The sequence below is a fragment of the Nansenia antarctica genome (genome assembly GCF_963989245.1).
Source record: "Nansenia antarctica genome assembly, chromosome: 9".
Classification (NCBI taxonomy): domain Eukaryota; kingdom Metazoa; phylum Chordata; class Actinopteri; order Argentiniformes; family Microstomatidae; genus Nansenia; species Nansenia antarctica.
The window spans coordinates 44,349,850-44,365,028 of record NC_137679.1 but is presented as its reverse complement, the minus strand read 5'-3'; the positions used below and the strand labels follow the sequence as shown (position 1 = coordinate 44,365,028).

The 15,179-nt window shown below is 49.4% G+C and overlaps 2 protein-coding genes across 2 annotated transcripts in view; one reads left to right on the top strand and one right to left on the bottom strand.

Annotated features, from left to right (window-relative positions):
* Nucleotides 1–15,179, bottom strand: part of ppef1 (protein phosphatase, EF-hand calcium binding domain 1) — a gene marked incomplete at both ends in the record, with an annotated part of 29,611 nt that overhangs the window by 6,855 nt on the left and 7,577 nt on the right. The window contains 8 exons of the mRNA XM_080539823.1: nt 310–495; nt 698–1,177; nt 1,634–1,783; nt 2,578–2,614; nt 6,528–6,694; nt 7,507–7,553; nt 8,438–8,552; nt 14,674–14,837. Coding sequence (XP_080395949.1) covers nt 310–495; nt 698–1,177; nt 1,634–1,783; nt 2,578–2,614; nt 6,528–6,694; nt 7,507–7,553; nt 8,438–8,552; nt 14,674–14,837 — 1,346 coding nt within the window. The remainder of the gene's footprint in view (nt 1–309; nt 496–697; nt 1,178–1,633; nt 1,784–2,577; nt 2,615–6,527; nt 6,695–7,506; nt 7,554–8,437; nt 8,553–14,673; nt 14,838–15,179) is intronic.
* LOC308165023 (DNA-binding protein RFX5-like) lies at nt 12,269–14,206 on the top strand (the record flags this gene model as incomplete). The annotated part of the gene is made up of 4 exons (XM_080539124.1): nt 12,269–12,378; nt 12,654–13,345; nt 13,909–13,983; nt 14,142–14,206. The coding sequence occupies 4 exons, from the start codon at nt 12,269–12,271 to the stop codon at nt 14,204–14,206; spliced, it is 942 nt and encodes a 313-aa protein (XP_080395250.1).

Below are 15,179 nucleotides of genomic sequence, written 5' to 3'. Positions count from 1 at the left end.
CCTGAAAGTGGGCGGGGTTAGAGGGTGTGTACCTGTCCGTCGTGGCAGAGTGGGCGGGGTTAGGGGCGGGGTTAGAGGGTGTGTACCTGTCAGTCGTGGCAGAGTGGGCGGGGTTAGAGGGTGTGTACCTGTCCGTCGTTGCAGAGTGGGCGGGGTTAGAGGCGGGGTTAGAGGGTGTGTACCTGTCAGTCATGGCAGAGTGGGCGGGGTTAGAGGGTGCGTACCTGTCAGTCATGGCAGAGTGGGCGGGGTTAGAGGGTGTGTACCTGTCCGTCGTGGCAGAGTGGGCGGGGCTAGGGGCGGGGTTACCTGTCCGTCGTGGCAGAGCTCGTAGCCCTCCTGTTTGCACTGGTGTGAGCGGATGAGCAGGCTCATGCGGTGGCGGGCCAGCAGGCTGCGCGTCACGTCAGGCCCCCAGTAGCAGCCTCCGCCCCGGAACGTGTTGGGGCTGCAGCCCTCCTGAGGCCGGGGGTCGCTCCACAGCACGTCCACCACCTGCACACAGAGGGGGCGTTCGTAAATACACTCTCAGAGCTCCGGAGCGCACCCAGGGTGCCCTCTGGTCATTCGGAAGTTCAGAGCGCTGGGCTCTACTGTTATATAACTGGGCTCAAGTTATCTACCGTCAACATCACTAAAGTTAGCAACAGAAAGCTAGCTAACGTTAGCTAACGTCAACACTCATGCTACCCCTCACCTGCTTCCACTCCTGCTCCTCACGGGGGGGTCCGGGGGGGGCGAGGCCGGAGAAGGAGTCCAGGAAGGGGACCTGCTCACCGGGGGAGGGGCCTGGCTCGCTGGGGGAGGGGCCAGGCATGCTGGGGGAGGGGCCAGGCTCGCTGGGGGAGGGGCCAGGCTCGCCGGGGGAGGGGCCAAGCACGCCGGGGGAGGGGCCAGTCTGCGGCGTGACACCAGACACGGTCCGAGGAGAGCCCAGCGAAGACGAGGAGGAGGAAGAGGTGGAGGAGGAGGAGCCACTGCCCTGGCTGGTCAGGTGACAGTGCCTCTTCCTGGAGGACCAGGGGTGGTGGTGGTGGGGGGGTCTGGGGTGGGGGGGGGGTTGCGCCCGGCCGCGGGGGGAGCGAGGGGTACGGGGGGAGTGTGGGGGAGGTCTGGGGGTCCTGCTCACGTCCCCCTGGTCCAGACTACGTCTGGGGAGCCTCAGGGCTGACTTCACCTGGGGAGGGGGGGGGAGAAAGAGAGGAGGGGAGAGGAAGAGAGGAGGGGAGAGGAAGAGTGGAGGGGAGAGGAGAGGAAGAGAGGAGGGGAGAGGAAGAGTGGAGGGGAGAGGAGAGGAAGAGAGGAGGGGAGAGGAAGAGAGGTGAAGACCCAAGTTATTTCCTTATGCTTTACTTCAAGAACGCAAGCAAGAGGGTTTAATTTAATGGACGAGATCAACTTCAAACACAGAGGAGCCACTTCACAAACAGCCATGTGTCACAGACTCCTGTCCTGTCCTGTCCTCTCCTGTCTTGTCCCCTTCCCTCCTGTCCCCTCCCCTCCTGTCCTGTCCCCTCCTGTCCTCTCCCCTCCCCTCCCCTCCTCTCCTCTCCTTTCCCCTCCTGTCCTGTCCTGTCCCCTCCCCTCCCGTCCGCTCCCCTCCTGTCCCCTCCCCTCCCCTCCCGTCCGTCACCTTGTGTCTCTGTATGGAGTTGAGGAAGTCCAGGTCTGTCTTGTCAGAGATCCCTCCGTGGACGATGAGGACCTTGCTGTCAATCACCGTCGCTATGGGCAACAGGCTGAACACGTCCTGCAGCAGCAGCAGGATCTCCCTGCCGTGGGTCTGGGGGCGGGGCCAAGACACAGGGGGTGGGGCAGAAACACAGGGGGCGTGGCCAAGACATAGGGTGCGGGGCCGAGACACAGGGGTGCGTTCAGGGACGGAAATGTTACAGAATGTTAAACAATGTTACTGAATGTTACAGAATGTTAAACAATGTTACAGAATGTTACAGAATGTTACAGAACGTCACAGAACGTCACAGAATGTTACAGAACGTCACAGAATGTCACGGAATGTTACAGAACGTTACGGAACGTTACGGAATGTTACGGAACGTTACAGGATGTTACGGAAGGTTACGGAAGGTTACGGAATGTTACGGAACGTTACAGAATGTTACAGAATGTTACAGAACGTTACGGAACGTTACAGGATGTTACGGAAGGTTACGGAAGGTTACGGAACGTTATAGAACATTACAGAACGTTACAGAACGTCACAGAATGTTACAGAATGTTCAGAAAGAAACAAGTTGTTTTGATCAATGTGAGACATGGAATGTCGTCAGTTCTATGAATAATACATTTCTCTCTCCAACTAGTTGTGGCATCTCCTGAGCCCCCAGTCGAAGCCTCAGGTTTCTATGGCAGCGGTCATGACAGCCAGCGTCCACTGGATGGCGATGATCACATGTACACACTGTACACAGGTCAACGTCTCAGCTCTCTGGGAGCTGTGTGACACTGGAGTACCTTACTACTGAGGGCACACACTGATGACATCACTAGAGGGGACAGGATGATGACATCACTAGGAGGAGACAGAATGATGACATCACCAGAGGAGACAGTTACCTTGTATTTCTGCATCACCTCCTTAGTGAAGCCGTACCTGGAACACAGACAGGATGTCAACATGGAGGCAGGATATCATCCTGATAAAAAGGAGTAGAGGCCTAGGCCTAGGGTGTAGGGCCTAGGGGTTAGGGAGTAGAGTGTAGGGGCTAGGCCTAGGGTCAGGGTGTAGCGTGTAGAGTGTAGTGTGTAGGAGCTAGGGTGTAGTGTCTAGGGGTTAGGGGCTAGGGTGTAGGGGCTAGGGGCTAGGGTGTAGGGGTTAGGGGCTAGGGTGTAGGGGTTAGGGGCTAGGGTGTAGGGGTTAGGGGCTAGGGTGTAGGGGTTAGGGGCTAGGGTGTAGGGGTTAGGGGCTAGGGTGTAGGGGTTAGGGGCTAGGGTCTACCTCAGGATAACGATGTGGTCCTCGTGGTTGCCTCTGTTCAGGGTCAGGTGGTCGGGGTAGAGGGTGTAGGGCAGGGGTTGGCTATAGGCGGCCTGTGGGCCATTGCTGGCCCGTCACCAATACTATTTGGCCCAGCAGATTATTTTGAGAATCCACTATAATAATGTCCGAATAGAGAATCTACCTCCACCTGAATAATGCTTATTGTACTTTTATTCATGTTAAGAGTGAATGACACAGGGACAGACAATCAGGCAGCGGGGTGCACCGAAGCGCACTGACCCTGAACCCCTCATAGTGAATCATAAGTAGGTGGACAAGGTGTGGTGCTGAAATAGCCAACATGCGGTGTGTGGTTTGAAAACAATAACATCAGCTCATTAAATCATTCAAACGTAATGTTTACGTATGTGACTGCAACACACATATGAACAGTAACAAAGCAAATTCTGTTTAATTTTCTGAAAAACATTGACAACAAAATCGGCGCAAAAGTGGTGGTAGGCCTATGCTCCTGAAACGACAGAGCAAACGCGCTATTAGGGATAATAAGTACAATGAGCCATAAGCCATTCATTCAAAATATACAAAATACAATTAGGTTATTAAATACAATAACGACAGGCTTGGTACTCACTTAATGTGAAAAGTGGCATCTCTCATTGGTCACTATTTGCTTGATATCTGGTGATATTGACGTCACTTTAATCCGCGGTTGTTTTGAAAACTAATAATATTCTTGATTTGATTATTGATAATAGTGATAACTTGAGTGTTTTCAAAGGGACATTTAGGCAGGTTTGTAATAACGGACACTGTATTTCAAATTAATTAGAGAGAGTCTCAACTATCGCAACTCTATAGTTTATGCACCGCCGCAACCTTCTTTCTACGATGCAACAATCTCCTGTAAGGGGTTCAGAGCTGTCTGGAGTTCCTCCTGGATTGACACAAAACTTTACTGAGGAGATTTCTGGACTAATTTGACAGTCCCACTATGCTTTCATACTCAGTGATTACTAATTAATAAGACCATTATGATAACGACATGGATCCATGTTGAGATGTCCGCGAGACATGCAGAGATTGTTTGTTATTTGAAGGGTATACCGCCATCCGCAGGCAGTTTATTTTTATTTTTTATGCATCAATCGATTCCTCTCGTGCGTCTTTATCACATTCATTGACGAAAAGGACGACTCGCATGTATAGAAAGGGAACATTGTGAGCACGGAAAATGTGAGTCTCACAACGGCTTTGCATTGATGAAACCAGGTAGGATGAACGTATAGTTCGCTGTCCATTTCTCTTTAAATGCCCTGTTTTCACCGTCAACTTTCCTCTTTAGACCTTTGGAGAGTGACATTATGTTTCTCTTGCTAGCAGGTTAAATGTTTAGCTAACTTCACCCGACACGCAAACAACCAATCCAATAATAATGTGACCTTGTCTGGGAGGAGGGGGGAATAATTATCTGAATAAAACTATGTTAAATAATTATTAGAATAAGTTAGGCTGCGATACATCGTCAGTCCACACATTTATTATTCAAAACTATGGAAGAGGGTGAAACTACGTTTCAACGTTGTTGAGAATCACAACAAAACTCGCTAGTCAAGCCTAATACTGCAACGTAATGGATTGGACTACTACCTAGTTAACTATAACACTACTTTACATTGTTAGCAAGCTCACAAAACAAGCTGTGTTAGTTGACTAGCAATGTGTACAAGTATTAGAACGTGTCACATTTTTTAAACAATCAATTACTTAAATTAGCCTTTGATTATGTTCTGGCCCGCCATCTAGTGGCTCAAAAAAATGTTGGCCCGAGGCCAAACCTAATTGCCGACCCCTGGTGTAGGGTGTAGGGTGTAGTGTGTAGGGTGTAGGGTGTAGTGTGTAGGGTGTAGTGTCTAGTGTGTAGGGTGTAGGGGTGTAGGGTGTAGTGTGTAGGGTGTAGGGTGTAGGGTGTAGGGCAGGGGTGCTCATTACGTCGATCGCGATCGACCGGTCGATCGCGAAGGTAGTGTGGGTAGATCACACGGCATTGAAAAAAAAAAAAAAAAAAAGTTTAAAAAAAAACATTTAAATATTTTTTTTTGAAAAGTAGCCGGGGACGCCTCCCGTCTGGACCACACAGGAGAGGGCATCACTCAGCCCCGCGCCGCCTCACAACACACACACACACACACACACACACACACACACACACACACACACAGACAGACAGACACAAGCACACACACATGCACACACAGACAGACAGACAGACACACACACACACACACACACACAGACAGACAGACAGACAGACAGACACACACAGACAGACAGACAGACAGACAGACAGACAGACAGACAGACAGACAGACAGACAGACAGACAGACACACACACACACACTCTGCCGCCCGGAGACGTCGATGGCACCTGGCTTGGCACTGGCCAGTCTGGTGTAAACCACTCAGAGCTCCTGAGTTAATGTTAATGTTAATGGACTACCAGTGTGAATATTTGTTATATAGTTTAATAAATCTCTTCTTTGATTTTGAAACAGTGTAGCGTGGCCTTAATTTGTTATTATTACAGTACATTTTTGTGTTCGCAGCAATGGCAATATGTTTTATTTGGTTGGTAGATCTTGTTGAGCTGGTAATTTGAAAAGTAGCTCACAAGCCTAAAAAGTGTGAGCACCCCTGGTGTAGGGTGTAGTGTGTAGGGTGTAGGGTGTAGGGTGTAGTGTGTAGTGTGTAGGGTGTAGTGTGTAGTGTGTAGGGTGTAGTGTGTAGGGTGTAGTGTGTAGGGTGTAGTGTGTAGTGTGTAGGGTGTAGTGTGTAGTGTGTAGGGTGTAGTGTGTAGTGTGTAGGGTGTAGGGTGTAGGGTGTAGTGTGTAGTGTCTAGTGTGTAGGGTGTAGGGGTGTAGGGTGTAGTGTGTAGGGTGTAGGGTGTAGGGTGTAGTGTGTAGGGTGTAGTGTGTAGGGTGTAGTGTGTAGGGTGTAGTGTGTAGGGTGTAGTGTGTAGTGTGTAGGGTGTAGCGTGTAGGGTGTAGTGTGTAGTGTGTAGGGTGTAGTGTGTAGTGTGTAGGGTGTAGTGTGTAGGGTGTAGTGTGTAGTGTGTAGGGTGTAGTGTGTAGTGTGTAGTGTGTAGGGTGTAGTGTGTAGGGTGTAGTGTGTAGTGTGTAGTGTGTAGGGTGTAGTGTGTAGTGTGTAGGGTGTAGTGTGTAGTGTGTAGGGTGTAGTGTGTAGTGTGTAGTGTGTAGTGTGTAGTGTGTAGTGTGTAGTGTGTAGGGTGTAGGGGTGTAGGGTGTAGTGTGTAGTGTGTAGTGTGTAGGGTGTAGTGTGTAGTGTGTAGGGTGTAGTGTGTAGTGTGTAGGGTGTAGTGTGTAGGGTGTAGGGTGTAGTGTGTAGGGTGTAGTGTGTAGTGTGTAGTGTGTAGGGTGTAGTGTGTAGGGTGTAGTGTGTAGGGTGTAGGGTGTAGTGTGTAGTGTGTAGGGTGTAGGGTGTAGGGTGTAGTGTGTAGGGTGTAGGGTGTAGTGTGTAGGGTGTAGTGTGTAGGGGCTAGGGCACCTCAGGTTCATGATGTGGTCCTCGTGGTTGCCTCTGTTGAGGGTCAGGTGGTCGGGGTAGAGCAGCTGGAAGGCCAGCAGCAGCACCACCACCTCCACTGACTTCTTCCCCCGGTCCACGAAGTCTCCGTTGAACACGTAGGGGGTCTCAGCCGAGGGCAGGCCGTTCTGGAACAACACAGAGACAGATTAAATAGATGGAAAATGCTACCAGATGCTACCAGATGCTACCAGATGCTAAGATGCTACCAGATGCTCCCAGATGCTCCCAGATGCTAAGATGCTACCAGATGCTACCAGATGCTACCAGATGCTACCAGATGCTAAGATGCTACCAGATGCTAAGATGCTACCTACTTCTCTGTTTGATCTGAGTAGTATGTAGTATGAGTCAGGCTTTATGTTCTTATGCTGATGTTCTTCTGATGTGTCATGGCTGGTTGTGCTAACAGCTTCATGTTGGTGCTCTAGGTTATTCTATGCCAACACAGCAGTCCTGGTCTACCTGGTCATGTCTCTTCACTACCCTGGCTCCCCGCTGGTGGAATGAGTCACTACCCATCTTCCGTCGGAGACTGAAGACCTCCATTTCTTCAGGTTACACCTTAACTGCTCCTCCTAAGATTTCTACTACCCCCTGTACTGTGTCTCCTGAGACACCTGCTTCCCCCTATACTGTGTCTCCTAAGATTTCTATTTCCCCCCCTTGTACTGTTTCTCCAATGTCAATATAAAAAAAAGTCTTTCTTTCTTCTTCTATCACGACGACTGCCAATGGCCCCTGGCCTGAGCTAGATTACTCTTCCTGCTACGACTGGTGGACTGATGATTCACTTCCTTAGTGAAATCGATTGTAAGTCGCTTTGGAATGAGGCGTCTGCTAAATGCCAAACATGTAAAATGTAAATACTAACAGCTTCCTATAGCGCTTACGCTAGCTCGGCACGTGTGGAATGATGAAGACAGGATCTCAGCCTTACCTTGTAGAATATGAGCAGCAGATCATCTAGTCGTCCGTGAAGATCGCCTGAACCAAACAGGACGAAGCAGAGGCAACACAGGTCAACAAGCTACGTAACATTTAGATTACAAGCATTAGATAACAAGCATTTAGACACTAGAGACCATCAGCTACAGTGATACTACAGGTGATATGTACTCCTGGTGCATGCTGGGAGCCCTACCACAGACAGTGATACTACAGGTGATATGTACTCCTGGTGCATGCTGGGAGCCCTACCACAGACAGTGATACTACAGGTGATATGTACTCCTGGTGCATGCTGGGAGCCCTACCACAGACAGTGATACTACAGGTGATATGTACCACAGGTGCATGCTGGGAGCCCTACCACAGACAGTGATACTACAGGTGATATGTACCACAGGTGCATGCTGGGAGCCCTACCACAGACAGTGATACTACAGGTGATATGTACCACAGGTGCATGCTGGGAGTCCTACCACAGACAGTGATCTCCAGGTGCATGCTGGGAGCCCTACCACAGACAGTGATGTCCTGGGTGTGGGAGGTGGACAGGTGCATGCTGGGAGCCCTACCACAGACAGTGATGTCCTGGTGCATGCTGGGAGCCCTACCACAGACAGTGATGTCCTGGTGCATGCTGGGAGCCCTACCACAGACAGTGATGTCCTGGTGCATGCTGGGAGCCCTACCACAGACAGTGATGTCCAGGTGCATGCTGGGAGCCCTACCACAGACAGTGATGTCCAGGTGCATGCTGGGAGCCCTACCACAGACAGTGATGTCCAGGTGCATGCTGGGAGCCCTACCACAGACAGTGATGTCCAGGTGCATGCTGGGAGCCCTACCACAGACAGTGATGTCCAGGTGCATGCTGGGAGCCCTACCACAGACAGTGATGTCCTGGTGCATGCTGGGAGCCCTACCACAGACAGTGATCTCGTGGCTGCAGGAGGTGGACAGCTGGGTGATGTTGGGCATGTGCTGCAGCAGCTTCCTGGTCTCCTGCAGCAGCTGGAGGAGGTAGCGGGCATGGAGGGTCTGGGGGGGCGGAGTCAGGATCAGAACCAGAGTATGTGGTGTTTGTTGTAGCCCCTTCAATCACCTCAGCTTGCTTACGTGTGTTTTTTGTCAAGTGTGATGTTGGGGTACCTTGTCTCAGCCACGTGTTCTTAGAATATTTAAATGTTTTATTTTAACTAATGACGTTACTTTTCAGGATGCCATGTTGCAACTGGCCGGAGACTTCAGCTGAAAATTAGCCGACTAGGCTAACGCTGCCTTTTTTACTGTATTTTATATGGTTCATGTATTTGGATTGTCCTCGATATAATAAAATAAATAAATAAAATAAATAAAGAGTGAACCTATCGCTAAGCCACGCCCCCTCCTGTCGCTAAGCCACGCCCCCTATCACTAAGCCACGCCCCCTTTGAACACTCGGACAGGCAACCAACACTTCACTGACTGTGACTGACTGACATTCAATGTCTTACAATGACGGGTGAGTTGGCACATTTCTGATTTCTGATTTACCACAGCAAGTAATAGACATGTTTTTCTTTAAAGATGACAAGAATATTTAGTCAAGAAGCTTTTCACCATCAGATATCAGTGAGTTGTTTGTCAGTTTTCTGCCTGTCGTGACTTTTGCTGTGATATGATTGGACAATTTGTATTTTGGGGGCGTGGCTTAGCGGTAGGTCCATAGCTTTTATTACTTTTTATTATTGTTATTATCATCTTTACATACATTCTTTGGCTTTGGTTCTTAAACATTTGCATTGAACCGCGCTTCTCAAGCACTAAAAACCGCCTCGACAGCGGAGCCAGAGAAAGTAGCTAGCATCATCAGCCCCGCTAGCTAAGACCGTTAACATAGGCCAGCTAAAATGGCGGACTTTTAAAACACCTGTACTAGCTGAACTGAGACCTCTCCGCAGTGAGCTCGGATTCGGAACCAAACTGGATAATACAGCTGTACGTATGGAAATGATGGGCAACTCTGTCATGACATTGGAAACGGACATGTCACAAGTGACGTCTTCTAAAGTCACAGCCAACACCGCTCGCCTGGACGGAGCTGAAGAGAAGGTCCGGAAGCTTCCTTGGCACTAGGGGCAGCGGAAGGGCTTGTCCTCCTGGCTATGTATGGCCTGGTGCCTCTTCAGCTCATCAGAGGATGAGAAATCCCGGTCACACACATAACATGTGATCAACGTGTCAGTCTGCAAATGAACAAAGTGTGTGAGGTTGGTTGGTTGTGGACACCGTTACTTTCCTGAGCGTGAATCAGCTGTTCCTGGATCGGTGTTCCGTTGTTCTTTTCTTTTCTCTCATCGCTGTTGTTGACAGAGGACACCACAGATACTACGGACTTCTTTTTGTTCATGAAACAGCTGATTCTGACTGCCTAATATATAAGCTAAACCGACACTGGTGTCTTTTTTCTATTTCTTTTTATTACAAAAAAGAAAAGAAAAACATTATTATAGTTATTTGATCATCTTCAGACACGATGGACATGAATGGACACCATATTAGGTTATACTGGGAATACAATTCAGTGGCTACATTGTATTTGAACTTTTTTACCCTTTTCAAAGGGGTTGGTTTATTTAGTTATCAAGTTCGATAGTGCCGCGGCTGACGGACACCAATCGTTGCCTGAGTCAGGTTTGTCTAGTTTAGCTGGTTCCCCCTTAGAGTGGAACAGCACGAGCCCCACACCTCAGAGTTGAATAGGGGGTGGGTAGGGGTAGGGAGAAGTTCTAAGTGTTCAATGTGTTTATATGTCATTGTATATGTGTTTTTTTCTTTGTGTATGGAACTGTGTCTGTGTATGTGTGTGCACTTGCATCATTTTTTATTTCTATTTGTTTTCTATAATTTCACAACTTTATATTATGCTGGGATAATCATTTATTCAGGGAACAAAACAGAAAAATAGTCTGGATATTGAAATTGCAAGTTGGAATGTCCGGGGAATGAGAAAACTGGCCAAACTGAAACAAGTATTAGACAGGATAAAATATCTAAAATAGTCTTCCTACAGGAATCCCATTTGATTGCTTCAGACATGCACTCAGTGCCTCATGCTTGCTATCAAGAGTCAAGAGTCAAGAGTCACTTTATTGTCCCATCACTGGGAAATTTGTATTGGGCTTACACCCCACAGCAGCCAACAAAGAGCAAACAGACAATACAGGATATTAGCACACAAACAGAAGGCGGACCTGATTAAAACAAGAGTGGGAATAAAATGATAAGCAAGATAAGTTACATTCATCTGGTGCAGTTTAAAAGTTTAACAGAAACGGGAATAAAAGAATTTTTAAATCTATTTAATCTAGCGTGGGGGACTCTGAACCTCCTCCCAGAGGGCAGCAGTTCATACTCTGCATGTAGGACATGGGAGGGATTCATCAGAATTCTACTAGCCTGTCTGAGAGTAGCCTGTTCAAAAATAGACTGCAGGGATGAGTGGTCTTTCACCCCTATGATCTTCCATGCAGTCTGTATCAGTTGGACCAGTTTGGACCTTAGTTTTACAGATAGGTTACCAAACCAAGATGTAATGCCGTATCTGATGAGACTCTCTAAGACAGACTGGTAGAAAAGTAGCATAAATTTAGGGTCAACACCATGAACTCTAAGGCGGCGTAGGAAGTGTAGTCGTTGTTGTAATCTGCTACAAAGGCTGTCTACATGAGTGCTCCAGGTGAGTGAGTTATCAATGAAAACCCCAAGATATTTGTAAGATAATTTGTATAATACATTTTTACATTTACATTTATACTATAATACTTATGCAAGGGGAGTAGTTATCCTGATACACAAATCTGATGCACAAATCAATACCATTTCAAGTCACAAAAACTACCCAAGATCCATATGGAAGATATATTATTGTTCAAGGTAACATCTTGTCACAAAAAATTAATCTTATAAATATCTATGGCCCTAATGAGGACAACCCATTATTTTTCCAAATAATATTTCTAACCGTGTCTGCCTTGGAGGGACTTCATATTATCGGAGGGGATTTTAACTGTGCCCTCGATCCACAGATGGATAGATCCACCCAAATTGATGCAACTCATGTACAAACTAGAAAACTCTGACTACCTATGAATGATCTAAGTTTAATTGAAGTATGGAGGATGCAGAATCCAAATAAAAGGGAATACTCTCGTTACTCAAGTTCATATACAACTCACTCACGCATTGATTCTTTGTGTTAAGTGTGTAGATGACAAAGGTACTCTATTTCACTGTCTATGGGAGTGTCCGAAGCTCCAACATTTCTGGGAAGATGTAATAAAATGTTTGTCTGAGATATTTAATGCCAAAATACCGTTAAATGTAAAACTCTGTGTGCTTGGAATATATCCGGAGGACTCCACACACAGACATCAAAACAGACCAAACTTCTGGACTTTGGACTCCTTCAAGCCAGGAGAGCCATAGCACTATGCTGGAAGAGTATGGACGCTCCAACATTGAATGAATGAATGAATGAATGAATGAATGGTCTTTATTGTCATTGCTCTAGTACAGGTACCAAACAACGAAATTTAGGAGGGGTGGCTCCCCTGGTGTTAGGAAAGAAAAAAAAACAAGAAAAAAAAACAAGAAGGGAAAGGAGCTGATTTACATAAATAAAGGCTATGTACACTATCCACTATACTATACTGTACAGATAAGACGACTAGGGTTGTCATATTGCACATAGTGTTATTGCACATTCATTGAGAATGTGGAAGAGGGGGCTCTTGGAATCTATTGGTCTGGAAAGATTAACCTACATCATTAAAGGCAAGCGGAAAGACTTTGACAAGCTGTGGGAACCATACATGAAGAACATGTAGGATAGAATACTTTATACAAAGTGGAGGAAAGTTTTGTTTTTGTATTGTTTTTTCATTCAATCCAAAATTGATGCAAGTTGTGTGTGTCTATGTTTGTGAATTTTGTTATTGTATGTTTCTCTTTTTTTGTCTTTTGTTGTCTCGTCTTGGATGTTGGTATATAAAAATGATACTAAAAATATTGTAAAAAAAAACAAACTCTGCTGGCTGTTGTTAACGCTGTAAACAAACCAACTCTGCTGTGTTGTTGTGGCTGGTCTTCATCCTGCAGCAGCAGCAGTGGGGTTGCAGGTGACCCCAGCTCCTTCAACACGGCCGACCAGATCCACACCTGCAACTGGATACGCAGCCACCTGGAGGAGCACGCAAACACCTGCCTGCCCAAACGGGACGTCTACGAGTCCTACAGGCGGTACTGTGAGAAGTTGAACCTGCAGCACAGGAACCTGACCGCCGCCAGCTTCGGGAAGATCATCTGGGACATCTTCCCCAACATCAAGGACCGCAGGCTGGGGGTGCGGGGCCAGTCCAAATATTTCTATAGCGGGATCCGGAGGAAGACGGTTCTGAACATGCCTCTGCTGCCCAACCTGGACCTGAAGAACGACCCGTCGGAGCTGACGGAGCTGGTGCAGACCTACAAGCAGGAGGTGACGGAGGCGGCGTGCGAGCTCATCTGTGATTGGGCGCAGAAGATCCTGAAGCGCTCCTTCGACACGGTGGTGGAGATCGCCCGCTTCCTGGTGCAGGAGCACATCGTCAACCCCCGCTGCAGCCAGGCGGAGCTGGTCACCTCTGCTGCCCTCTCAGGAGGTCCTCCGAAGCCTCACAAGGTGATCAAGAAGAACCCTCTGCCGTCCAAAAGAGGCGGCTCGGAGACCGAAGGAGGCGGCTCTGAAAAGAGGGAGAAGGAGGACCAGGCATCCCAGGGGGGCAAGACATCCATGGAGAAGTCGGCCAAGGGCCCCCCGCCCCCGAGAAGAAGACCCCCTCCTCCTCCTCCGCCACCACGGTCACCGTGGCGACCGCCATGGCCCCGCCCACCTCCGTGCTCCAGAGGGTCCGTTCCTCGGCCCCCAAATGGCCCCCCCCCCGAGGCCCCGGGGGCGGCGGGGGGGGGGACGCCGCCCAAACGGAAAAGAGGACAACCCAGAAAGCCTCGGCCGGAAGACGCCACCGCCCCTCCTCCTCTTCCTCCTCCTCTTTCTGCCCCTCCTCCTCCTCCTCCTCTTTCTGCCCCCCCTCCCCCTCCCCCTCCTCCTCCTCCTCCCTCGGTCAGCCAAGCCCCCCCCCCCTCCTCCTCCTCCTCCTCCTCCATCGTCATACCGTCCGCCGTCACCACCGGGGGGGTGATCCAGAAGGCCTGCTCCTCCTCCTCCTCCTCCTCCTCCTCCTCCTTGTCTTCCTCCTCCTCCTCCGCCCATCCCCAGGTGGTGGAGATCGTGTTCGAGGATTGGTGTTAGGCCAGCTGCCCCCCCCCTCCTCCTCCTCCTCCTCCTCCTCCTCCTCCTCTGCGGTTCCTCCAGGTGAGCAGGTGCATCGTAGCGTGGTGGTCCAGTGTCAGCAGGCGGACTGCTGCTGCAGGGCTCCGGGCACCACAGGTGGGGGCTGGGGGGGACGGTGGGGGTGGTGGTGGGCGGGGGCAGGGGGAGGCCGGGGGGGAGGCCGGGCCATGGTGGAGGTGATCCAGAGGGCTCCGCGACCCCCCAGCAGCAACAACAGCCAGACCCGCCCCCCCCCCCCTCCCCCCTCGGACCAGGTTGTTCACCTGACCCCCCGGTGGTGAGGAGGAGTATTACGGGTACGGACCTCAACAGGTTCTAAGTGCTACTCTTCCTGGGAGACCCCCCAGTACCCCCCCCCAGTAACCCCAGTACCCCCCCCCCCACCCTCCTCCTTAAATATGTTTTATTTACATCTTCGGTTGTGTTTTGTTTGTGTTTGTAGTTGTGTTGAGTTGAGTTTAAATAAAGTTTTTTCATACCTGCTGGTCCTAGAGTGTTTAAATAAAGTTGTATTCATACCTGCTGGTCCTAGAGTGTTTAAATAAAGTTGTATTACGTACCTGTTGGTTCTTGTAGGCTGTGAGGAGGGTGTGTGTGTGTGTGTGTACCTGCTGGTTCTTGTAGGCGGTGAGCAGGGTGTGTGTGTGTGTGTGTGTGTGTGTGTGTGTGTGTACCTGCTGGTTCTTGTAGGCGGTGAGCAGGGTGTGTGTGTGTGTGTGTGTGTGTGTGTGTGTGTACCTGCTGGTTCTTGTAGGCGGTGAGCAGGGTGTGTGTGTGTGTGTGTACCTGCTGGTTCTTGTAGGCGGTCAGCAGGGTGTGTGTGTCGGCCAGGCTGAGGGGGAAGGAGAGGCGGGGCCCGCTGTAGGACTCAGGCACCGTGATGAGGTCATAGTGGGCGTGGCCTCCCGGGCCCGCCCAGGGGTCAGGGGTCAGCAGGTGGGAGATCAGGTCTGCACACAGTGATGATGTCATCAGTCACACAGTGATCAAATCAAATCAAATCAAATGTTATTTGTATAGCGCATTTCTTACAAGATGCAACTCAATGTGATGTCATCAGTCACACAGTGATGTCATCAGTCACACACCGCAGGCGCCAGGGGAGGCTGGCGGAGGTAGAAATCGGAGTGTGTGTGTGTGTGTGTATCTAAGTTGAACACAACTAGAAATGTGATGACATCAAAAGCTACATGAAGTAACCAACAAACTGAGTCTGAAACGTACTTCAACACACTCATTATAATACCTACTCATCTATCCCCTGACTCCCCATCACCTCCCCCCACTCCCTC